Source organism: Pseudochaenichthys georgianus, chromosome 15 (genome assembly GCF_902827115.2).
Source record: "Pseudochaenichthys georgianus chromosome 15, fPseGeo1.2, whole genome shotgun sequence".
NCBI lineage: Eukaryota > Metazoa > Chordata > Actinopteri > Perciformes > Channichthyidae > Pseudochaenichthys > Pseudochaenichthys georgianus.
In genome coordinates this window covers 19,405,430-19,433,185 of record NC_047517.1, presented here as the reverse complement: position 1 = coordinate 19,433,185, position 27,756 = coordinate 19,405,430, and the positions used below count along the sequence as shown (strand labels likewise).

At 41.8% G+C, this 27,756-nt stretch overlaps 1 protein-coding gene across 2 annotated transcripts in view; it reads right to left on the bottom strand.

Moving 5' to 3' along the window:
* Positions 1-27,756, bottom strand: part of mcu (mitochondrial calcium uniporter) — a 59,647-nt gene that overhangs the window by 30,926 nt on the left and 965 nt on the right. Inside the window, exon 2 of one of the 2 annotated variants that reach the window (XM_034101066.2) lies at positions 787-897. In XM_034101066.2, the coding sequence (XP_033956957.1) occupies positions 787-897 (111 nt within the window). Of the gene's footprint in view, positions 1-786; positions 901-27,756 lie in introns of both variants that reach the window. The other variant, XM_034101065.2, reaches the window with a different exon arrangement.

Below are 27,756 nucleotides of genomic sequence, written 5' to 3'. Positions count from 1 at the left end.
CTTGTCACGCCGATGATTTGGTGTCCGTATTGGGTTATTCATATGGCAGCACACGCGGCTTCATGTCAACACTGAATCAAAGTGACAACACCCCGGTGAGGTTGCTTTGAACAGTGGGGTTTTTGAATACATTTGAATGCTCTATTACAGGCTGCCGTCTAGTGGCCTCACCAACCTTTATAATATTCTCGCATAAATAGGATTAACATGCTAATTACAGGCAAACTGAAAATAATAGAATCGACAGATAAATCGTCGTCAAAACAGGGAAGGATTGATTGTAACGGATTATTTGGATTTTGATTATCAATCCAATTTTACATCTACACAGAGGCTGCCAAGAGAAAGTATTTTCTGCTGAATTTTGTTTTTAGCGCAGTTTCAGCCTCTTGCATTTATGAAGGTCACAAGGGGAACTATAAAACTTACTATAAAATTGTCCATTACAGAAATGTATAAGGCAGAGTGACGCAGGTTATACTAATTGCAAAATAAAATTGGCCAAAATAGATTAGATATCATCATGATAAAACATTCTGACTGACCTATCCGTCGTACTTTAAAAACTGCAATAAAGTGAGCTTTTAATAGTGCCAAGAGTGCTGATGCTAGCTGCTATTAATATATAGAGTAGCTCTGGATCAATGTCCTGTCAGACACATACACACCAAAAGCTTTCATAAATGTGGGTCTGTGCTAGAGGTCTTATGACACAGAATTCAATAACGTCTAAAATGACATGTTATTTTCAATAATACATACATACATGCATGCAGAGACACTTACCTGTGGAGACAGGGCAGTGGGGGGCTGGGTGAAGATTGTAGAGTGGGCTGCAGACCGTAGGCCATGTGCTCTCCTCACAGTCTGCCGGGTGAAAGGAACCGACAGTACCTCCTGCTGAAGTGAAATGGACACAAAAAACAAGTTATGGAGCATCATCTCGAGCACAAAGTGAAAACAAAGTGTTTGGGACAATCTCAATAAAAATGGAAAACGGTAAACCTCAGGCTATTTTCCCAACCGCCACTATCAGGCTCTACAGAAAGTCACAATGAGCTAAAATAGAGGCTTAAAAAAAAATGAGGCGTGAAAGTGGTGCTTCTATTTTCTATTACTGGAACAGGACGGGGACATTTCCTTGTAGCTGCCATTCAAAAACACTATGTGGTCCGAGCCATGCATACAGAATGTAGAGTTTTCATGTGAAATGTTTGCGTACACTGGGGGGGGGGTCTCTGTCGCTGCCACTGTCAATCAGAGATGGAAGAGCGGACTGCAGCTTATTTACTTCTAAACCACAATAAGCATTGCATTTTTTCAATTTAACGTCATCATACTAGAGGAAAAGCACAAAATAGGGTTGTTTTGGTGTCTTTGGCTGTGAGCATTTGTAAGATAGAGATTTGTAACAGTGTGTGTAGGCATGTGTATGACAGAGGGTCACGGTAGGCTGGATTGACTAAAATACTTTCACTTTAAAGTTAGTGTACGTGCTCAGATGTTGCCTGCTTCCCAGCCCTGAAGAAAAATAAGATGGAGATGAAGTCTCCATTAAAACACCTTGACTGAGCATGCTGAAAACCAACTAGTGTACCCCGTGAACCACTCATATGAGACCCATGTCTATGCAGCCTCTGTGGGGCTCTGATCGCACACACTTTCATGATACAAGCGCTCAACAAACCTGCTTTAAGCACAGAAAGCAACAACACCCTGAAAGGTCAGACATGATTTTTTTTTTAAAATCCATCCACCATCACCACCAGCACATCTAAGAGGCAACGCTGTTAAAAATAAAACAGTTGGGACCTGATTCACTCACATCCCAAATGTCACGTTCATGACTCAGTTTGAAAGTGTGTGGCAAACCACAGGAACATGCAAATATTAGATGTTTCTCATCTGCATGCTTTCAGATGTTCTGAAGATGTTTGAGGAAAAAACGCACATAATTAAGGAGTCCGTCTTAATTTGTTTTTCTCGAAAACCGGCATAAAATCTTGGGGTTGGTTGGTGGTGGTTTAATGTGTTCTAAAACATCTAACTTATTTAGAAAGGCAATCCCAAAAGGTCACTTTATTTAAAGTAGAGTAAAGTAAATTGCTTCATAAATCGTTTTTTAAAGACAAGCTAGACTTCTAAAAACACATGTATCTACATTACAGCATAACAGTGGTATAATCTGCCAACATATTTAATACCTAGTTTAGAAACATGTAACAAATTCATTTTAAATGTTTAACTTTTTATGATCAAGATAATAAGGGCAAGTGCAAAAGAGCTACCCTGCCACCTGTTGTTGCTTTTTAACCCAATAGCCTATGTTGATTGTTTTGTCTGCACTTTATGTCGTTGTGTGTTAGGTGTGTGACTCCAGGCTGAACTGTATCCCAGCATGCAGTGGTGAAAGAATCTCCGTTCACCCAGCCAGGACTGGCCGCTGGTCTATCACAGGACTAACACTCACACCCAAAACTCAAATTGACACTTTTATTCACAACTACAAGCGATATCGAGTCAACAAATCTGCATGTGCTGTGACTTTGGAAGGCAACCCACACACAGACAGAGGAAGAACATTCACACAGAGATGCACCATTAGGCAGCTGTGACATGCAGGGCTAACCGCTAAGCCCCCATGCTGCCAGTACATGTAAGCTATACATTAATTAACTATTAGTAATCAGTTAAATAACCTATAAAAAGCAGGCTGGCAAGTGAAGATATAGTAATCTGTCTAATGACATATCTTCTGTGTCCTTTCTGTATCAGAGCTCAAATCTACAAATGGATGTCTCTACGTGTTATTACACACACAATTACCTCTCTTTTAAGGACTCAGCATTGGTAAATTACATTTTTACAAGGAAATGACAGAGCTCAGAGTGTGGCCATTTGCGTTTTTTCCAGTGGAAACACTAACAGTAATGAATCTATCTTTACACAAGGAACACTTTGGGAAATGGTGTCTGTAGTTTCTCTCAGAATATATTCTAGGGAAAGTGAGATTCTCAGCATGCAGGGTTGTAAAGGCTCAGAACAAGTCAAGCTTGAACATTAGCTACCCTTGGGGAGCTGCTATGATAACCAGCTGACATTTTTGCCTCCAACTCTGCAAATAGGCAGAAATAATACTTGGAAAGATTGTTTAGTCAGTTATTAAAACACACTTTCCGTTGTTTAGGAGTGTGTTTGACATGGACCTTTCAACACAAACTGGAGCTTTTTAACACAGTGTATTCACCATTAAGATAGGCAGTGGACCTTGGTGCCAAGATAGCATGTTGCTGCAGGATTACTGCCTCCTCCTTATATTTACAAAGGCAGGCCTACAGCATTAACTCATAGGAGTCTAGCAACTAAAAAAAAGTGTCCAACAACCGCCAAGAGAGTATCCACAGTGATGTGGGATATTTACTGATGTGAGGTCTCGGCCAAGCAACCAACCCGACTCATTTGCATGCTGGCAGTGAATTCACGCTGCGGCAACAGAATAATATGTATGGGTCAATAAGATTCTGGTTCAAAAAGTACTACAGGTTTTACTTTTTGTGCAATAACAGTGGGTCTATATGGTGTACAAAAAATAAACACCAAAACATTAAGATGACTTCATGATGTCAACTAATTCATACATAAATCCTGTTTTTCAAGGATGACATAGTAATTTTAAATCAGTATTGACATAGAACCCATTAATATAGTTATTGAGACAATGCTTAACCAATATAAAAAGAGTTTGTAACAGTATAAAAGGCAATTACAATGCATCTTCTTTGACTGTGTTTATGTATGCATTCCTCGTATGTGTTAAGTGTTTCTGAATCGGATTCAAAGAAGAATCAAAGTTAAAAAGGACCGTCGTATGTTCAGTTTATTTATGCGTTGTTTCTGAAAGGAGTCGCTGTGACCTGTCTGCACCACAAGGCCCGTGTCCCAGTGAGGGGAGGCTCCGACTATTTCTGTTGATTAGATTGCCACTGAGGACAACAGCTGCTCTCTCTAGATACCAAGCACTGTAGTAGTATTATACAGCATGTATATGCTCAACATAACAACCAAGTCTCCTGATACACAAGGCACCAGCTGGTTAAGTCCCTACTGACAATGCCTTTTCTTTGTGGATAAAACACAATAAGCTATAAGCAGGTAAAGAGGCAGACTTATTTTCTGCTTGCAAAGCGAATGTAACAGACACAAAAACATCCCATACTGTTATCCAGTCAGCAGAATAGTACATTTTCAAGCATTCACCGCTAACTAGGGTGAGACTGAATGCAGTTTCTAAAAGCTTGCAAGGCAATAAACTAGGGATAATAATTAGCCCTATATATATATATATATATATATATTCCTATTAACAATTAACCGTATGCTGATTTTTAAGTGGAAATTATTATTTCTTTCAAGCAAGAACTGTTGTTGTTTTTGGAGTAACTTTCTATCGTTATGCATTAGCTTTTTGTTATTATCATGGACATTTTCAGTGGTAAACGTTTTTTTTTTTCCGACAAAACAACTTCATAGAAGTGGCATTTTTTCCATTTCAAATGAAATAACATACATCAGCCACGTCCCTTGTGACACACAACGTGCTCCACTCTCCTTGTCAGAGGGAGAAAATAAGCAACCGCTGGCAGCCACGTATTGATTTACTGATTGATTTATGACGGAGTGTGTTATGAGCTTGCTGCTGCTAAGGGACCAATCTCACTGTGATATGCCAAACCTAAACTCTGAGGGTGCACAGCTTGCAGTCTTTTCAGGTAGCTCCTATCACACCAACTACTAATCCATCATGCTTCACATGTTGTAAGTGTGTTGCCACCTGAGAGCTGCCTGATCCGCAGCAACAGGTACTGTAACGCTCACATGAAGTCTGAGGCAGGCGCAGACTCCAGTATTTTATCCTCTCTGCACATTCCCCACGCCTGAACTGACGTGTTCCCCAGTTACTGGAAACGACTCATCAGCAAGCAGCCACAGGACTCAGATGTCTTTTTATGTAAGATACCTCACAACTCAGATTGGCAAATGGTTAATCTTAGATATAACAGATGCCAAGTTAAGTGCCAGATGCCAAGTTAAGCACCTGATACTCCTTAGCATTAGACAATTCAAAAGTCTAAAAATAATACTTAACACTTCACCACATAACAATACAACTCAGTGAATCCAGATGGAGCGTACTGTACAAAAAAACAATTTATAGTGTGTGTGTGTGTGTGTGTGTGTGTGTGTGTGTGTGTGTGTGTGTGTGTGTGTGTGTGTGTGTGTGTGTGTGTGTGTGTGTGTGTGTGTGTGTGTGTGTGTGTGTGTGTGTGTGTGTGTGTGTGTGGGCTGCTGTGAGATAATTGTAAGTAAATTAATTGGAATGCTATTTGTTCCCAGTTAAGCGAGTTAACCAGTACACCAGATGGTAAATGGGAAATATCCTATAGAGAAAAGAGCCAGTACAGATCATGGATGTATAATAAGAACTGGATACAGTGTGGGAGGTGGGGCCTCATTCATTCCTATGAGAGTTGCTTATTGGAGCATGAAGACAAAATGGCCCAACTTTTGAGAGACCAAAACGTCACGAAAGTATTCATATAATCATATAATCCGTTCTTATTGTGTATCCATGGGTAAAGGTAAAACGCATGTAGTACTGAACACGTAACATGAACGTGCCGGGCTACGCGGTCCCGTGGGTTAGATCCGCGTTCATAATGCCGAGGATAATAACTCTCAGATTAACGTTATTAGCACATTTTACAACTTGAGGACCGAATGTTTTTAATAAGGGCTATACAAATGTTCATACTGGGTAGTTTATTTAGTTTTAAAAAATAATTAAATCGCTGGATAAAAATTATCCAGCGATTTACAGACGTCTCTTTCCCAATGTTAGTCAATGGGAAAAAGTATTTCCGGGCCCAGCGACTGATACGAAAGTGTAGTACCGCCGTTTGGCCACAACGAATATTTTCCTCAGAGTCCGGCGCACTTCCTGGGGGCTTGGTACAGATAGGGGATGGCCTTATTAACCTAATTCATTTTCTCTTTTCTTATACACTTCCAATTGCACGCAGCTATTTTAAAATTACACATTGAGTATAAAAAGAAACATATTCAGGTTTGTATGGAAAAGTACATAGTCCAGAGTAAACGCTTACTCTTTATAGAACAACAAAAGAGATTTAGAAAAATATATGTTTCGTTCCGATACATTATCTGCCAATGGGTGTATCGATCGATCATATGCATACAGAATGTTTTCAAAATCACAAGATCAATGGTCCTAAGACCAAGCCATGTGGCACTCCCATGGTGCAAAATGTTAGGGGAAGTAATTTATTTTCTATCCCGTCACACTGTTGTTGGCAAATTACTGTAGGTACGTTTTAATCCAGTTAGTTATGGAAAATGTTGTAGTTAGCCAATTTGTATCTGATGGTTAAGAGAGAGGTTGCCCAAGATCCCTCTTTATCTGACTTTGCTTTCTGAGTTCTAGGAAGGAGCAGCATAACAATAAAGTTAGTTTTTTTCTGAAACCATATTGCATAGGGGGTAAAATGGCAAAGTTGGAATCAAGGTGAGCAATCTGGCTACATCTGCCCATTCCCGTATCTTACTTTCTCATTTCTTATTCCTGCCTTTCTCATTCACCCAGTCTGCATCTCCCTCACTAGTAGTAGAAATGCAGTCAACCCAAGGGAGATGGAGGAGGGGTTAAGAGAAGGAGAAAGTGGAGAGGCAGCATGCAATCACTGGCCACCGAGAGAAGAGATGAGAAGAGGAGAGTTAAATGAAATTTCCAACACATTAAGCACAACCCGTATCCCAGTGCCTGCACACGCAGGGTAAAGAGGGGTGGGGAGGCTGCTGAGTGACCGCTCCAATGAAAGTATTTTATAGCTTAAGATAACTGATCCAGTTACAAGGCTTCCCTGGATGTTCACTGATGATGGGTATACATATAAAGATAGGGGCTCAAGGATACATAGCAATCACCTGCTCAGGTAAGCCGAAGGGATGTGAAGGACTTAAACTAACCACATCATAGACAGTCAGCCTCTCAAGTACATAGACATTTGTGTGCATTTGTGTGGTTGTACATATGTGTGGCAAGTCCGGACAAAGAAATTAGCGTAGCCATGCGGCAGGGTACGGCACACCAATATAAACCAGACAGAAGGGGAGAGGGCTGCACAGTCATTGGTAGGGTTGGGTACCGAGAACCGGTTCCGATTCGGAACCTGTTCCAACATTTCGATTCCAACGGCATCATTTAGACATGTGAATTTCGGTTACGCTTTTCGATGCCTGAGGAAATGTTTCTCGCCGCTCTCCGTAGCCTACTGTATGACTGCGGCGGGGCGGGAAATGTAGCGTTGTACCGGTTGTACCTAGACTTCCTACAGTGTAACCTGAGACCGAGCTGCGGGTGCCAGATAAGCCAACATCCCCCATTTTCATCACTTACAGCGCCCAACGTACAGGGCAAATGAAAAGTGTAACCGGGATGAAAAGGGTGTTACATTTACTTAATTATGAATGTTGTTACATCAAGGCCGAAAATTAGGATGAGCACCAACGGTCAAAAAATGTTGGTTCCCTCCCAGAGCTGTCAGCGCAGCGCCTCCACAGATTTGGCTCCCAACGGCCCGTCCACACTACAGCTTCAAAAAGAGCTTGGAGCTGGGCGTGTCTGAAGCTCGACCAACAACCAATCACATGAATCTCCCGCCCCTGACACACAAGCAGCGGTTTGATTGGCTAGAGCTTGTACTGGCATATGATTTTATTGGCTGACGCTTCCACCGAAAGCTTCAGAAGCTTCAAAAGTTGAACATTGCTCAACTTTTGCAGCCTGAAACGCCAGGAAAGCTCCGCTCTGCTTCCCACAATGCAGTTCGGCGAAAAGTGACGTCACCCCATTCAAAGTGAATGGGCTGACGCGTTGGAAACCGTTTTTGAAGCTGTCGAAGCTGTAGTGTGGACGGGCCGTTAGGCGATAACGCCAGTGCGACGGGCCAGCCCTCATCACAGTCAAAGTGCGAGTGAGCGTGGGAGAAAGGGAGGGCGCTGTTGTTATTAGCATATGGTCCTAGCTGCTCTAACGGAAGCAGAAGATGTTTCTACAATGATGTGGAGGGAGAGTCCTCTCCAGTCAGACTGAGGCTGATAACTACAGCTCAGTGAGGTAAAGGACTCTGTGTTTAGATAGTTCACTTTAGTCTAAGTTATCTCAGTGGGTCTCAAACGTTTTGATCACAATTTATGTAAACACAAATTTCCAAGGCACTCCTTTATAATTATTGGGATAAAACAGGTTTGAAATCATTCCAATGTATACTAGGACAGTAAACCAGACATATCGTTTTAAACTGGAGATAAAAAAATATGCATAAATAAAATACGTTACATGTATTTGTTATTGGCGATGGTAGGTTATTGGTTATGTTCACATACTTATTTGATTATTAAAATGTAAACCGATCTTTTTCATATGGGTGTTTAGAGTTGTACCCCCTAGATCTAGTCTCTAGTAATTCTGCTTAAAGTGCACCAGATTGAAGCATTTTACTTTAAAATGTTCAAACATTTCTTCCCAGTATGCCTGAGAAGGCAGATATGCTTGTTTTTCTCAACAAGAACTGTTTTTAAATGGGGGGGGGGTTCCTTTAAAAGTTGGACTGTTGCAGCTTCAGTGGTTCTCAGGTTAAAGTTACATAGCAGTGAATATAAACAGACTGATTAATGTGAATATTACTGTAAACCAACCTGTGTAAAAGTTTCTCGAATAAATGTAATTTTTTTTGGTGGAAGAAGCATGTATCATTTTTTTACCCTGCCCCTCAAAGAATCGGAATTGAGAACCGTTAAGAACCGGATTCAAAAAGTAGAATCGGAATCGTGGAAATTCAAACGATACCCAACCCTAGTCATTGGCGCGCCCTCATTTTATCACCGGAGAAACATGACGCAATCAAGTAGTACCCGTTTTGCAATGTATTCCCTGTTTATGTGGCGTACACACATATACGCAAACAGGGTCAGGAAGGCGGGGGTGTGCAGAGAGTGAGGTTGACAGCTCAGTGTCTCCTGCTGCAGCAGAGATGAATGGGTGGGCTGAAAACTGCCTTCATTCATAATGGAATACGGCAACAAAGCAGCTTCATCCCCAGGAGTCTCAAGATGAGAACTCGGGGAAAACAGGGGCAGACTACTGTACAGGACAGAATAAAAGGGCTGTGCAGGCAGCACAAAGACTGAGACATTATATCGACTCAAAATATAATTTTCTGATTTATGGCCCCAGGTGTTATCCTAATAAAGCTTAGAATGGGCAGAGATAGCAACAATATTGCATTGGTGTAAATGTTGGAATGGCCTGAAAATGTCAGAACAAACCAAAGTAAGGAAGGACAAAAAGAATATAAAGTACAGAAGAAGAGGAAGGCTCCCATGTAAAGCTTCAGAAATAGGCATGGCAAGGCAAGTTTATTTATATAGCACTTTTCAACACAAGGCAATTCAAAGTGCTTTACAAAAAATGAAAGACATTAAGAAAATGGCATTTATAATCAGTCATTAAATAGAAATAGACTGCCGAGAGCCAAAAGATAGGTGTGAAACTAAAATGGTTGTATGAAATGTGTGGTTTGCTTTATCTGAAACAAAAGACAGTTACACATCCTACAGAGCTGTGCAGATAAACCGATGATCAGCAGCACAGAGAGTAGAAGCGTGGGCGTGAGGGGGAGACGAGTGAGTGAAGAGAAACAGAGAGGAAGAACAGTGCAGGAACACATTCTGTCTGAGTGGGTGTCTCTGCATGTCTGCAGGTCTCTGTGTGTGTCGTCATTACAAAGCACTCCTTCTTAGCATCAGTGAAAGCCACAAATAGCAAGAACCACCAACACACTGTGCTATATTATAATTTTGGAACAGAAGAAGGCACGTTCTCAATAAATACCAACATTCAGTGTTTACACAATTAGGTATATAATCGAGTGACACAGCCAACTGCTGTATATATTAAGTATAATATGGCTTGCACTCAGTATTGGCGCCAGGTTCCTAAACTAAGTGGCTCTTATTCTACACCGTCAGCAGAAAAAGCTATAAGGGTTTTAAGGTATCCGAATAGGAAGTAGTTTGCTTATAAGAGTCAGCTGCTGCATGAGCCCAAACGGCAACTGCATAATGTCCGCACACCGCATCTCTAAGTTTAAAAACCACAAGCACTTTTTCGGCCTCTTGATCAAGAGTCTGTAGCTTCCCAACGCTGCAGCTACAAGTAGAAACTGTAATGTAACTCTAGTCGACCACACCAATTAAATGTTTATAGGCCTGTCATGTGTCTCTAGTGGAATTAAGGATATGGTGTGCTGTATCCCAAAAGGGCAAGTTGTTATGTAGAAGAGGCACAGGAGGTGGTCAGTTGTATGCAAGGATGCAAAGTTTTGGCTTCCTGCTTTTTGCCTATCTATCCAAACTGCAGCACTACAGCCAACCACATAAGATAACCAGTCAAATGTTAATACAACTGTGTTGAACAGATTGAAAATACTTGGACTATTCATTATAACATTTAAAATCCAGTATTAAAATGTTTATCTTATTAAGATTAACAGTGATATTTCAAAGATTAAGGGGTTACAGGAGCACCGACTACTCCCATTTGACTGAATGGCTTGTCCTATCACCTACAATATGTCTCTCTTTAACCCGATACTTACAGCATACTTGATATTTGGGCATTGTAAGGTGAGGTTGTATATCATTTCCACTGAACATATCAGGAAGTAACTCTGCTGACCTGCAATATTATCGCCCTGCTTAAGAGTTATGTGTAACATATAATTAATGAAAACGGAACATGCTGCTGTTTTCAATGAGCAGATCTCTGCAAGGCACCCTCCTAATGTTGACATTATTGTGGTTTGGGTGAACCTCAAATCTCCATGACATCATCGAGGCAAACAAAATCTTTTTGTGTGCCTTCCTGTGATAGGGTTAACCACCATGATCACATCGCAGGTCCTGTTCATGGTGCAGGTATCACAATCATTTCAAAATGTTGATGCACGTCCATCTTGATCTGTTTTCCATCAGAATTTAAGGAGGACAGTAGCCATTTATCTGATCAATAAATCAGTATTTTTGTATGAGGCTATGTGCGGATCTACAGTGAGAGTTATGAAGTAAATGGTAATAAAGTAATATACTGCAGAATAAGACTTCATGCCTTTTTCCCTGTGGGTTTTTGTGAAATAAGATATTTTTTAATGAACAGCAGCAGCTCTCTTTAATTTATATTTGACAACAAAAGGTCAGCTTATCATCAAAGGAAGTATAAATTGTGGGAAAGCCTCATAGGCAATTCAATAATTCAAGACTAGAATGAACACTGCCACTGCCTGTGCATCGTAGCGTTACATTTATTCACTCAATGGAGTGCAGGCCAGTCACCCAATGGCCGAGTTGTGAAGAAGGCTTCCTACTGAATGCATGTCTGCACAGAGAATCGTTGTACTATATCCTGGTATATGAAATTATGTCATGAATTGAGAGGACATTTTTGCATATAGCGCAGAGAACAGAAGACAATGAGAATGGATAACCTTCAACTCTCTGTTGGAAAAAGGGACATTATTAATTTGCAAAGTGTAACCCAGGCAACTGCAGCACCAGGATTTTTGAAGTGCTCCAAGAACCTTTACATGCTTTGAATTCAACTGCAAATGGCCATGATTCTAGGCAAGAAGAATTTCTGACATGTCTCTGGATAACTTTAGAAAATGTTGCCTAAGGCTGAAGACAAAAACAACCTTTGTGATTGTGTTGCTATAACCTATCCAGAAAACAAGATACCCCTAGCCTTCTCTCCCCCTAAAGAATTCTCCACTTTCACTTCCCCTTCTGTTTTTCCTTCCTCCATACCTTTTATTTCCCGTCCAGGTTGGGATTTCCCCAGGGTTCCCCTCAGGACCCAGCTCAGTAAAGAGTCTGGCACTAAGAGTTGAACGCTCAGCTGGAGGTACATCACTGATCCGCTCTGATGCTAAACTCAGCCTCTTGTCTCTTTGCTGCTCGACTACTTTCCCTGGGTAAACAACAACCAGGCTGATACCTGGTATCTAGTTGAAAGACAAGCTTTTGATTTCCATGCGGCGGCTGTATGGGAATACATCTGTAGCCTTTCTCTCATCATTGTCTCTTCTCCATGCATAAAAATACATTTATGGGGCTCTGTTACAGATGGGCTTTGCAGCAGACAAAACACCAAAGAAGTGATACAAATAACTGGGTCAATGAGATGTGTATCAGCTGAGTTTCTTTCATTTGCAGAGTGGAAAAACGGCACTTTCCTTTATCCAACGCCAAAGAAACCGCAAACAGCCACACCCAGATCAATAACCCTGGGAGACGACACTCTGTTACCCACATGAGCACAACAAGGAAACAACAAAAGCAAAAACATTACATTTGAATAAAGCTACCATATGCTGAACATGTGGCAATATGTACCTAACTTACAGCAACCTAATAGAGCACTATTATAGGAAAACACATTCACATGACTCATTCAGGCTACCAGCGGATCATGAGATTCCAGGGAGATTCAAATGAGCAGAAGCTCGTACTCTCAGAGACTGGTCTATGAAAATTAGATTTAAAATCTGGGTTTGTGTGTGACTCACTGTGCATGCGTTTGGTTTCAAGCAAAGTAAAGTGGTGTCAACATTACAAACACTAAGGTTTTCAGGAGTCTGTTGGATATCGTGGGCAAAGTATGAAAGATGGGGTTGCATCATTTGGAGTCAAAACAGACATCTGCAAGCAGCAGAGAGGAACAACATTCTTGTAAATTGACTACAGTGCTATGGCAACACTGTCCTGACGATAGGAAATGCAATACATACTTTTTGCTAAACTCACCCAGAATACTGTCCCTTTCATTGGCTCTCTGATCAAATATCCAAAGCCTAGTGAAGTCTGTCTCCATGGAAATACATTTTCCAACAAAGTCTCCTCTTCAACATCTCCTCAACCCTATTTATAGAATGGCAAACACTAGGTAGCTGGCAAAGGATAAGCAAAAATGAAGTGAGAATGGAATTGTCTGGTATCTTCACCTCTCCGTGCCGCTTGTCATTCTGCTCACAGCTTCATTTCAAATCAAAGGCTTTGAACAAGCGTTCACACAAACAGCTGACAAACAATCACAAGTCTCACAAGAGTGGGCAGGTTTTATGTGTGGGAAGTTGTGAGAAGCTTGTGTGCGCTTCAAGCTGATGCAAGGTCTGCAGGGTATGCGCACACATTCAATGCCAGTCAGAAGCGTGAAGACAGCGGGCAGCAGGGTCATCGCTAAGCCTCTCTGCCAGGTCTTGGAACTCTTCGGTCCGCTGCTTTTTGACCTCCGTGTGTTGAATAAGGATGAGAAAATCACAGGCCTTTTTTAGGTTAACAGCTTCTTCCTCCGTCCACATCAAGAAAAGGGTGTAAGGCGAGAGTGTGCATGCACAAACATGAAAGTTATATCATACCACAGAACGCTGGGCTAGCATTGCTATAGCTGACCTGCAGCACAGCATCAGCCCAATAAGTAAAGAACAGAAAGTCCTCCACATCAGTGCTTTTAAAGAAACGGTCACAATCTGAAAACACTGGCAGGGCTCGAGGGAAAAGTCCGGCCAAACATGCAGAACGCACTAATTAGCATTAGCCTACATGGATGTCATGCTTGTTGATACCACGCTCCAGTTGCAGCATAAAGATGAGCTCTTACAAAGTAAACAGCACGGCATTAACTCCACGACCAAGGACAACAATTATGACTGTCAAATTTCATTAACAAAAACACTCCCTCGATACGCCATCATTTTAATCAAGCACTACCATGTGTGAGTGCTGCGGCTTCTGTGATTATTATTGGACATCCCTTCTTAAACGAATGCCCTGATACTCCTGTGAGTCAAAAGTTAAATTCTCCTCAATTCAAAGAACAAAATAATTGGAAAATCTTCAATGTCAAGCTGTCACATCAGAGACCTCATCAACAGAAGATTACAGCAACAGAGCTATTTACATAAGCAATCTTCTTTACTGGCCCGCTTCCCGGAGGTGCCTTTGAGCAGAGGCAAGATTGCATCTTTCACACTCAACCCTTCTACAGTCACATACAGGAAGGTGGAACACCAATTTATGAGGCAGAGCACAGTGCTGTAGAACAGGCGATGATAGATTGGCCCTTTAATATAGTATCTCTGGTTGCATTAGGTCATTGTGGTCAATATTTCAAAAACAAAGGGCAGGAATGCTTTACCAAACAGATCACCCATGCCACGTCATGCCTCATACCCCTCTTTTGCAGCTCTGTTGCAAACAGGCTGATTCTGCTAGCCACGCCCCTTTGTAGCGTCACGCAGCGTTCCCTTTGCTAGAGAGATTCTACGGGGAGAAGCTCAGCTAAACGCTGCGGTGATTAAATGCCATGTTACGCTCCTACCTACTTCTAGCTTTATTTCTTAAACAGTATGGAGCTCAAACCTTTCTCTCACAAAAAGTGCATTTTGCATAATAGGTCCCCTTTAAATCAAATATACTGCAGTAGAGTCAGTCAACATTGATATTACATTAATACTCTGATATGATAATATGTTCATACTTCCCAGGCCTAGCATGGTTCGGCTAAACCCCTTCTATAATAGGATTATTTGGTCAAGACCTCTAGTCCACAAAGAAATATAGAATACCATTAAAATGACTGGCTGGTGTGGTAGAGGCTTCAAAGTGCTGAGGAAGCAAAAGGCAGCTTTAACCCCCAACGTAGGGATCACCAACTACATTTATCCAAGGGCCGAAATGTAACTAATAGACACTATCGCGGGCCAGCGATTTTTATATAGCCCAGAATTGTATAAATAGTATTCAGATTACTTTTGGAATACTTTCTTTTTCCATAACAGATGGGTATGTTTTGGTGAACAGGAGACACTTCTTTTACTGTTTTCATGGCTTATCAAGAACTCAAACACAACATCTTGGTGTCATTCTGGACAGCTCTCTCATCTGCACCCACATAAAAAACATCACCCGGACTGCATTCTTTGTACCGTCTTAAAACCTTTCCTTGGAATATGTTATGCATTGTAAGGTGTCCTTGCGTGCTTTGAAAGGCGCCCCTAAATAGAATGAATTATCATTATTATCTGAAACGATGTAATAACTTTTAAAACTTTTTCCAGTCACTTGCCCCATGCATTCAGCAGCAGCAGGACATTCACTTTGATTTCATCCCGTTATGAAATGTCATCATTTCGACAATAAAGAAATGCTACATAAACGTTATCTTGCACATTTTATCTAACCATCTCCGTTTCTAACTTTCAATATATTTTAAAAGAGATCTCTCTCTCTCTCATCTGCGTGCGGGGGCGGGGCCTCACAGACACGCTGCATCTCTCTCTCCCTCACAGACATGCTGCAGCGCTGTGCAGTGTGCACACAGTTCTGCCGGTAATGAATGTTACATTTTGTGAGGAGACTTTTCCACCAATAATTCCAATAAGTATTCCAAAATGTATTCACTTCAGGTTTACGAAAGTAACTGTAATCAGATTACTCGTTTTTCAAATGTAACGCCAGCTGAATACAGTTAGCCTTCTTGATTTTTGTATTCTGATTACGTAACGCCGTTATGTTTTCTGTTACAACCCAACCCTGCTTCTAGGCTACTGTCCCGCAGCTCCAGCCTCTCTGTTGGACTCTGTCGCAGCGGGGCTACTGCTGTGGTGCGGAGCGCATTAACCAGACTCTTCACAACGAAGGATCACTTCTTCTTCAGGGGAGGGAAGGTTTCGCAGTACGCAGTCTACTGTCCCGCAGCTGCTGCCTCTCTGTTGGACTCCGGTACTGCACCTTACTCACGAGACGTTGTAAACAAAGAAATGGGTGGGGGGCGAACGCAGTAACCACTCCGCCAACGCCACAGTCACCCCCGTCGTGCGGGCCGGATGAGAATGTCTGGCGGGCCGGATGTGGCCGGATGTGGTTGCATATCTGAGCCCTCCCTGCCTCTTCCTCACAACCTCAGATGAGCTCTCTGAAACAGACGTGCTTGGTCCACGTGTGGCTCCAGCCATTGATCCAATTGTGCTGATATAGGAGTTAATTAAAAGAGACCAGGCTTAAAGCTTCGACCCTTGATTCCTTCACAGCAGTCACAGCCCGTCTACACTACAGGCATCGAAAAATGCCTTCAACGCTTCGCCCATTCATTTGAATGGGGTGACGTAGAAGATGTTTAAACTTCGCCGAACTGCATTGTGGGGAGCATGGCATGGCTTTGCAAGCATCACGGGCATCGATCGGCATGATGCTTGATGCTTGGCATCAGCCAATCAAATCCTGCGTATGCAAATCTGACAGTACAAGCACTAGCCAATCAAACCGCGTGTATGCTGGGAGAGACTACGCAGGTTATTTCCTCATATTCAAAAAAATTGAGTGGTAGTGAATCACCCAGTGCTGTATGATCAGTCTCTGTTCATCTACCGGGATACAAACCGGAGGAGCGAGGCATGGAGGGAGCTGGCAGAGACAGTGGGTGGAACTGGTAGGTTTTCACCTGTTTGGGGATTTTATATCCAGTTTACTTCTTTTTTACATTGCTATTGCTTTGTATGCCGGGGGCGGGAGGGAGATTCCTGATTGGTTGTTGGTCGCGAGAAATCGCCAAGCCTCAGACACGCCCAGCTTCAAGATTTTTGTATGCCTGTAGTGTAGACGGGCCGTTAAGCAGTCAGAGGAGACAGGCATTTTATCAACAGGGAAGCCATTAGAATCATCACCTAGCGAAGGGACAAAAGACTCTACATAAAAACACTTACTGGGTTAGGATAGAGCTGGATGTTACCTGAGCGAGACATGCTTGTCCACTGTTTGTCAGAAGCGTGTATCTTTGTTTGTTTTCTCCATGGTGAATCCCCTGTGTGTGCTTCTGTGTGCCATGGCACTGCTACAACCTGGGTAATTACAGTGCAAACAAACTGGGCGCCATGCCGAACACAGTCTTTCTTTGTGGGGCTCATTGACTCTCTGGATGTGCTCAGACTCAGATCAATCTCAGTTCATGACTTCTGGTTGTGTAATGACGTTGTCACAAGCATCGTTCAGAAAACAAAGACGGCTCATTTAAAGCAGAGAGCAAGCTGCTGTGTGAAAAGGAAAGAGGGACAATACAGGGACAGTTTTGAGTCAGCATTAAAGGGCATCAAAGCTTCTGGAAACACAAGGGAGATGATAGCAGAGCCTGTTCCTCTCCTGTGTACTGGGTTGTTGTTTGTTGGCAGACATCCTATTTCCTGTCATGCAATTTCAGACCTCATGTCATCTCTGAGCAGCTGCCACACAACCACTTGTTCCTGTGTGCCTTCTCAGATATCCAGTTATTTTTAGGATCCATCCACCTGTTTTTTTGTTATAAAAGTGCCACATTTTAACGATTGACAAATGTAAAGCCAGGACAAAATCAGGGAGAAGTTTTCAGCAATTTGTATGCGCTTATATATTGCATCTGGCAATCAGCTTCAATCGATAGAGCTGTAGTAACTGTGGTTTTAACTTGAAAACCAGACGGTAACATCTTGCCTTTTATTGATGGGTGCATGAATGTTGCATTGCCTCGCAGTCTAGGGGTTCGCTGTACCATGGAACATCCTTGATGATTTAGAATAACTCTAATTTCTGAAAATGGAAAATCCCATTTCTTGTAATGAACACTAAAGACTGGCAGAATAATCTATTTATGATGTACAAGCATATATTCTTTAAATGCTAGCATGCAAATTCATCCCTGCTTTCACTTGTGCAATACTAGATTTATTGGTGGGTTCCTGCCAACAACTCTTAACAGTGAAATAGCATTGAATCATACAAATGTTTTGCTATGTTATTTTCTATTAATGGTCAAAATATCCAGTAACTTCAAATCAAATTTCTAGAAATTGTGTATTACATAATACAACTTATGAAACTATGTCAATATTGACAGATATACCTTTTTCAGTCTACTTATTTTGGATTAGTTTGATTGATCGTGAGGACATGAGATGACAAGTTACATGTTTGCGCCTAAATACCATCTTACCCTTTAAGGGGGCATTACGTCCCATCAAGGAGCAGCCCGCTTCTCTGATTTGCTCTTGGCACAAAGCATAGAATACAGTCTTGCAAGTTTACCAAGCACTATTATGACGGCTGAAACAAAAGCCTGCCAACCACCCGGGGTAGCAGAGTGAGCCGATGCTGAGGAGAAACAACAAACAGCAGCCTTCTTGGCAGCAACCCTCAATAAGCCGCTATGGAGAAAGGGGTACTCTCATGTTGACAAACTCCCACTAGCCACAATGAACTCAACACAAGGATGATGTCACAGCTCCATACATCCTGTTTAACCATGAAGCCCTAATTTCCCTGGTAACCCAACACCAGTATGTCTTTGCACACAGATAAACTATGGATAATGGATGCAGATTTCCTTCCAGCAAAGCAGCCTCATCTGTCCCCTGAGATAAACCGGCTTCACAGAGGAGACGCTGGCCCAAACTCTTAAATCAGCGGACAAAAATAAGTGTAACGAACTTGAAAATGTCAATCCTTCCTGCCATTAGCGTGGAACATCCATCCCGCAGGAACAGAAGGACAACTTGTGAGCTTGTGTGCAGGGGGATCCCCTTTGAAGGTGAACTGTTTAGTAATTTGTGCACTAAATTTTGCTGTCAATGTTTGTCTGCAAAATGTGTTGTATTCTTTTTTAGTTAAACTGTAACCTAATGGAGCAGAATATTGTCCTTAAATGCCCAGTAACGTATTACTTATTCTACCAACAGAGTTACTGAGTGAATGATATGCATGCATAAATAAATTACAAAGCAATTATCGTCACATCCATTGTCAGGGATCTTAAATTCTCCTTCTCTATCCCCGTATAATGGATAGATCTCATTCAGAATTCCTCTTCAAAAAGTGGTGCTCATTATATCTTGCAGAGTGCTGATATTCACAGATATTCTGAAGTTGGCAGCAGCAGTTCTAGCAATAAACATAACACTTGATTTGGCAATTTTATCAACGTATCTACTAATTTAAAATAGGGTACTGGTGTTATGAATACAACTCAAATTTTGATGCAAACCGTGTGCTACAGTTAAACTTATGAAATAATAAGCCTTTCAGTTCAGCTGCCGTGAGAGGGGGAAGCTGCAATGAGAAGCAGCTCAGTGAAAGAGGTGAGACTGAGGCCGGGGAAATCCTCACATCAGAGAATCCCAACATTTCTCTGAACAGCTTCACAGCCATTACTCCCATCAGTAAAAACAGCACTCGTCCATACACAATTCTAATTAGAGCTGCCTCACTATTGACAGCTAGTGTCTTGTCTCCTGCTGCCTTTCTCACAGTGATGCTTCTCCTATTTGTTGCCTTTCCCCGATATGCTTGTTTTCTGCTTTAAACAGCACAATTGCAATTTATGGATTTGTCCGATTCCATACACCAATATTGTTTGAATTCAATAAAGCAGCGCAAAATAGATAAGTGGGAGCAAAAAGGGTTCAGAGAACACAGCTATATCATCTGGCGTATATAGAAGCTTGACATAGAAATCTGTTGATAGTTATTACTTTTATTAAAGTTTATCTAATCTTGATACGCATGCTTTTCTAAAGTATGTATCTGAATGTTTACCGTATATGGGATGGCATAGGTGTGGCACACACAAATAAGCAAGGCAAAATGTATTTGCATGCTTTCTGAAAAAGCATGTAAATATCCCTGACAGGCAACAATGAGTTTCATGCATCAGTTGCTGGATCTAGCATTCACTAGTTGAAAATTATACACCCATTTATCAAAAGCTTAAAACTGGGGTATGTAATTTATTTCAGAAACCCTTTTTGTTATATTCCACGGAATGCTCTTAACATCCCGATAGCAATGAATATATTAAATGCTTTGACAATAAATACATCAAAAATGTCATCTGTGGAAGCCGTAGCACTGTAAAAAGCACGACCAATCATTTTAGCCGGCCCGGCTAAAATAACTGGATGGCCAACCTGCCTGTCAGCCTTCCATCTGTGCACAAACTTATCTCGTGCCCTCATTGGTCATGTGCTTGTTCGTGTGTTGGAGGAGGGGCTCTGTAAGGAAGTGGCAGATTTTTTCCGGTTGTGTATTTTCAAATTCTAGCGCACTCGAGCTGGTTTCTCCAAAATTACCTACCCACATTTAATTGTCACTATCCCAGTGTCAATGTCCCAGCACTCAGCTAGCATCTGTCCTAATCTTCCGCCTGTATTAATTCACCATGAACCTGTATAAACAAGGGTGTAAACCAGAGGTCACCAACTACATTTGTCCAAGGGCCAAAATTAATCCAAGAGACACTTTCAGGGGCCAGAGATTTTTATATATATACAAATCATATATATATATATATAAAAATATAATTGATTAATATGTTCACTTTATTGAAAAAATAATCTGACATGAGTAGGGGGCGAACGCACTAACCACGCCGCCAATGCCACAGTCACCCTCGCCGTGCAGGCCGGATGATACGCGGGCCACCAGTTGATGGTCACTGGTATAAACAATCGATAGCTCTTGAAGGAGAGGTCGAGCCCAACCCCCCTCGCTAAATAGCTCCGTCCTGGAGAGTAAGGGCCGATTCTATTAAATTGAACTCTGCAAGGAAAACAAGGTGGGATCTATTTGTGACGGGAAGCAAATGCATCTTGTCGAGTTTATTATTACTGAATTGAATGAGGAGAGAATTTGGGGGTGACAGCACCTTAAGAGGAGCTAGTAGGGGGATATCTCCAAAAAAGTAAATGTGCTGGCTTCCCTGTGTCCATACCGTTTTTTGCAAACAGTTAAGCAGAATAATCACCAAAAAAAGTCCCACCTTGAACATGCCTGTGTTTTTCTGCCCCTCTATTGTAATTGTGTGGTAATGTTCAACTTGACAAGGTTTTATGTAAATCAAGATGTAAAACTGTATTAAATGAATAAATAAAACATGCTTTTCCAAAGCCCTCAACAACCCAAGTAGTGTGTGTAGTATCTAAACTACAGAACTAATACTTTGCTTGTCTCACCGTGGCAGACAAACTGTTCTAGACCCAGTGACCTATACAAAACCATGGCAGAACAACTCAATTTGGAAATACATTCACATAACGGTCACAAATTCCATGACAGATCAGGGCACAGATGACCTTCATACGAGCTAAAACTGCCCATTTTAATTTATACTGATCATTTGGACCCAGTATTGCCACAGATTTGATTTCTCTCTCACACTCATCAGCCCAATCCCTTACCTAATGGCATGAAAGGCTGTCCTGCAGGTGACCTTCAGGTACTAACAGCAGCCTCACGTGCCCTCCTGGCAGAGGACGGCAGCAGCACAACATCCCAGAGATGAGAGGGGGTAACCAAGCGTTACTCCATCAATCATCACATTACACACGTTGGCCTAGTTTAATGTCTTTTCAGACTTGACTGGAAACACGCTGGGCCACACGGAAAGATGGGAAGCATCTAATTAGTTGATGTCATTAGCAGAAGTTCACCAGTCACGAAGCACATCAAGAGTGAAATCCCTTACAGAGCATTAATGAGGACTTTGTCATCACAATTGTCTCCTACAGTGCTACTGCAACTCTATAATGAAGTGCAGAATACACATAGTGGCCACTCTTGTACGGAGAGACAGGTTAGGTTTCAGTAACCACTAGATACATACTAATACTGAACTTATTCACCTTCCAGGACAGCGTTTTTGACTACAGGGCGAACAGCTGGTGAGTGTTGGAAAGGTTACCAAGCTGGCTGAGGAGCAGGTGCTGTAATTCGATGGACTCAGAGAGCACAGGGAAATTAAAAGAGGAAAGCACAGAGGAAGCGGGACATGGACTAGCATATGTCTGGAGATCTAGCAGAGTCTGGCAGGGAGGAGCAAATACAGTTTCTCTCCCTACAGTATGCCCATGAATCAGCTGAAAAGATTCAGTCATTTACTGACAACATGTACTGTTCATGGCTCATGTGTAAAACATAGCTGAAGTACAATCGCTTTTGCCGTTAATGTTAGGATGTGATTATCACTATACTGTACAATAGCAATAAAGTTGCCTTATACTTCCACTGCTTAATCCACCAAGAGATGTGTCAACTCTGACAGGCCATCTCAGGCTTCAACTCAACCATCTCACAGACCCAGCAACCTAATTGTAATGGAAACAGTGAGAAGGATGATGAAAAAAGGGTGCAGCTGAACAAATTCTCCACTCTCAGAGCAGAATGCCTGCCAGGTCAGCCATACTTCTCCCAGACCATAGCAGACATTAAGAAATTACTCTGGCTGGCGCTCGCCGGGATGACCGCTACTTGAGCTGACAGCAGCTCAGTCTGAAACACGGCCACTAAAGCCATCAGTATTTTGTCAGATGACAACACACACTTGTTATGATGTCCCATAGTGAGACATTTTCTTAGCACAGCCATGCAAACATGAGTGGCAACTAGGTTCCAAGTTCCCAGTTACTCAGATTAGTTCCAGACACATTCCAAACGACTTCTAAATGAGAGTACAAAACGTCAGGAATGTCTTGTTACCACCCTACTGTGAGCTCTCGGCTCAATTTTAGACACCTTCGAAATTCTTGGTGAATAACTTGTAGGTTCTGTTTACACGGGAACTAAACGGGTTGTATCCGCTACTTTTCTCTTTTGTATAGCCCGTTCTTTCACACAAGGCCGTAACGAAACCGCGGAAATGGACCCCTAAAACGATAACGGGTCCCAAGGTGGATAGATCTGCGGTCGAAACGCTCTGGGGGGGCAAACGGCTCTGTGTGTACGTCCTATACAATAATTTCCTGATAACGATGAAGCCATAGCCCCGCCTCTCCCCACCTCTGCTGCTCACTGCTGTAGCATGGTCAGTAGCTACTGCTACTGACCATGCTACAGATGTTAGTGCAAAAATCTACAGCTCCTCTACCACAACCATCAGCAACAAGTGGACATGGAGAACTACATGAACTACATGTGGCTAAATCCACCATGGAGAATAAACAGAAAGGCAACCAGGCAACCATGCTCGGGGGGTCTTCTTCGCAGCTTTTGGTGTATTTTGTGGCGGAAGCACAGCGCAACTTACAGGCAACTTACTGCCTAATAACATTTGAACATTTCATTGGGATGGGTATTTTCAGTATATTCAACTTTAGAGTGGTGTGTTCATAACATACCCATTAGTGACCTTTTCGGCACTTTGCGGAACTTCACTTTTAATAACTTTGCTGTCCTTATTCTTCTTCACAACTTCCTTAGTTGTTTTGCACCCCAATCATAGCTTACACTCAGGCTCAACAAACGGCATTAGCTCACGGAAGCATGCTACTTCCGCAAATCTTGAAGGAAGAATTGTTTTAATGTGTAACTGACAGAATAACATGCTGGCATCGATTTGATCAGGAATTGATTATCTCAAAGGAAAACAGTTCAGATGTATCAATCAGTTTGGAACCAGTTTTTTACTGAAAGCCAATTAATGAATCCAATACCAGAGGTATCCAAATTGTTTAGCTTTCCAACTTTGGAAATAGTGTTAAAAATGCAGAAACAATGTGATTTAGTGCTTAATCAGACAAGAGATGATTTGTTTCAGCATGATAATACATTTCGATTAAAGCAGTTATGTCTTCCCGCATATTTAGCAAAAAAGAATCTGTGATACTTCGTTATATTACTTATCCAATATCCACTGTTTGTTTTTTGTTATTCTTATTGACAGTAATGGTGGATTATTCATAATCAGACTGCTACTGTATTATTCAACGCACACAACACTAAAAATATCTTCCAATGAGTTATCTTTCAGTATCGTCTAAAGCTCATTTAATGATCAAATGATGAATTGGTATATGTTTACTTTACCTTTATTCTGATCTCTTGTCCAAACACAACACAATTAGAGTAGCAGTCATACTAAAATCAGTGTGAGAAAAAGTTTTTAGAGAGTACTTGTCCATGGACAAGTGAGTTTGGCAATTTACTTGTCCGAATACATTTTTCACTTGTCCAGAATGGACAAAAATTGGGGCCACTGGAATCTTCTTCTTCGTCATCGTATTTTACATTTTCCCACGGTTTTTACAACACCGCTAACGTAAGTGAGCGGTAAGATTGTACTGCATCACACAAAGGGTTGGGTATCGTTTGGATTTTAACGATTCCGGTTCTGCTTTTCGATTCCGGTTATTTTCGGTTCTCAGTTCCAGTTCTTTGAGAGGGTAAAAATAAGTCCCATGACAAACTGGGAGAAAAATATATTTATGAAAACATTAAGTCCTAATCTGTATTCCTATTTACAAATCACTTCATACTGTTGAATTTCTTATTGTTATTGAATACAATTATATAAAAATAATCTTTGCATTGTTTAGTTAGTTCTAAGTGGTGCAGTTTGAGAATGTACAATTGGCCCAGTGTCCTCTGATGTTACACTGCAACCTGCCTGTGAGACAGAGTCCAACCACACATGTCCAACACATAGGACATACATAACCTAATAATAATAATAATACATTATATGTATAGCCTATAGGCTTAGCGCTTTTCTACAACTCAAAGACGCTTGCACGCATTTATTTACTTTTACAAACACATGAGCTAAAACGCTTAATAACCTTCATTACGTGTTAGAGAAAGAACATAAGAAAGTTTGACAAAGATGCGGCTGTTAAACGGGCAGCGGATCTGCTGTGTGTAGAGAGAGAGAGAGACGCTGAGCTGCACCGTGCAGCGATCAGCTGATACGGAGCATAGAGAGAGCTGCAGTCCGCGGGGCTCGGCCTCGCTTCCTGGCCTCACAACTCTTATTAATCCCGGGACCGGACAATTGTTATTTGTTCCTACTCGGAACCGAGTTTTGCTTCCCAACCCTGCCACTGTGCTACACTTCCCGCTCCGCTCCGCCCGCCCCGTTAACTGTACAGAAAGCGGCGAGATGCATTTCCTTAGGAATCAACAAGCAGAACCGAAACTACATTTCTAAACGAACAATGGCGGACACGTACAATTTGCGAATGAGTTCTGCCTTTTGTAAACTGAATTTATCAATCATTTGTCAATAAATCAGGGCGAAAAACGTCACTTGTCCGGCGGACAAGTCAATTCAAAGATCTACTTGTCCGATATTGTAAATAACACGTCCCGGACGGTGGGACGTGTACTTTTTCGCACACTGTAAAAATGGAAACACAGCTATGATAAAAAACAAAGGATATGATGCTGGAGGAATATGGCCTCATTTCTAGGTAACCATTTCCCATACACACACATATACATATATATATATATATATATATATGGGTTACAGCTTTAATTTAAGATTTTACTGGGCACTGAAGTACACCAGAAGGACAAATCCTTCAAGTGAAATGCAGCCTTTGTATCTGGACTTTGGTCTTAGTATGATAAATCACCACTAAGGTGGAGTGAGCCAACATGCCTGCCTGGCCTGGCGATACAATATTGGCTGTCTCTCCACTATTTTCTCTTTATTGCTCTGCAGCCCACTATCTAAAACTAATTTCAACCCTGCAGTCGTCCAACTTGGTGGGGATATTAAATGGTTCTCTTAAAGCAGAGTTAGACTGAAATGTCTCTGAATGATTATTGTACAAAGACCAGACTTATGAGCAAACTAATGTGCTAATAAGTATGTTGCAATTAATATTCCATCAACTATTTATGTTATATATTATTACCCACTATCAGTCATATATAAATGTGCATTTGTAAAGGGATTTAGAACAAGTTTGTCCATAAAGAATGGATCACATTAATGAAACTGCCTTCGTGGACAGGTTTATCAATCATTCAGCCATCTTATCACCTTTATAACCTGACAGTCACTCTCTTATCACACTAATCCGGATAACTTCAGGACTGAGCCCGTGAAGGCAGCAGGGATAAATTAGTTTACTCCTACAAAGATTGGATTAAAAGCCAGGAGTGGGCCTCGACCCCCTGGCCTCAAAGACAACAGTCCCAAACGGCTCAGCTTTAATGAGCATGTCAGCTTAAATGGAAATAAATAATTAAAGAAAACAGGATTTAGCTCTTTTTTGTTTTTTTAAATGCCCACCCTTTATTTTAGACACAACTAAAGGAAATACCCATCTGCAAACTTTGATTTATACCACTTATGCAAGAACTATATATTCACAATTACTCAACTCCCCTGCCATGCAGCAGCATTTTATTTGACAGCTGACTCAATATTAATCTGGTGCAGGTTAAATGTGATCCTTGGGGCCCAGTGTGCTTTCAATCCCTAGAGAGTTCACCTCTCATGTGCGCATCTTGTTATTGAAACAGCAGTCAGAGCCGTTTGTCGGCCAACCGCTTGAAATTGAGCTCTAGATAAAACGGCTTATATTTTGAGATACATGTATTGCCCACAGCCTCAACATGCTTAATGCCAACGCACAAGTACGAGTCCCCACTGCAGCTCTATATAGACAGTCTAGAAGCAGAGAGTTAGCACACTGCAGTGAAGGACTCACAAATTAATACAGAAGCTTGGCTGTCACACAGTGACAGGCCCCTTTAGAAGCTGCAAGGCAGCATTTCGATGGACGAAGACACAATATGACAGGTAAACAAGACTACAACCTGTGCAGACTGAAATAAAATGAAAACGGATTAGGGCCAACTCTGCTGAGACACAGTGAGCCGCAACTCACCCGATACATAATTTAAAGTTTAAATTGGCATATGGGTTTTAGTAGAGGGAAGAACATTACCTCTCAACGGGGTGTAAATGTGTTCTATTGAAATTGTTCACAGTTGGTGAAGGCACCAAGGGACAGTGAGATAGGGACAAAGTGAGTCTCTTCTGACAGCTACTTAACCTCCAGACAGGTCGGTTTCACAGGAAGGGTAGCCTCATTTAATTCCACATGGCCTCTGGCAAGTGTCCAAGTGTTTGTTTAAGGGAGGGGGAGAAAGGAAAACCACAGGAAAGGGTAAAGGTGATCACAAGACAAATAGAGCGTAGGACAATCAAAGAAGGAAAGAAGAAAGAAAGAGAACATTCACAAAATATAACAGCAGTATTCCTAGCAACAGCGAAGGGGCTGTTCTACCCTGAGCTGCAATGACTTCCTCATTCTTTCGTATTCAAGTCCATCCTGTGCCTCACCTCCCTCCCTCCCTGTAAAGCTAGATGCTGAGTTTCAGCAGAGGGAGTGGGTCATATGGGCAGGAACAACATTTGCAACTGTATTGCATTGTAGTGACAGTTTTGTAAGTTTCACAACACCTTCCGGTTATTGCAGAGCATTTGTGAGGTTTCATGTTTTGCTACAGCTGGCCTTATTAAAAAGAACCTGCATCACTGTGCAGGAAACCCAGGATCTCCCAACTGAATGGGGAAACACCCTCAGGGAGGGGAGAAGCGGCAGGCTGGGCTGGAGAGTCTGACATCATTCAAGTGTGGGCTTCCATGTTTCTGTGAAGTCTCCTATGTGTGAGTGCATGAATAAACAGTGAGTATCTGTGTCTCACCACACACAACCACAACCACACACAACCACACACACAACCACACACACAACCACACACACAACCACACACACAACCACACACACAACCACACACACAACCACA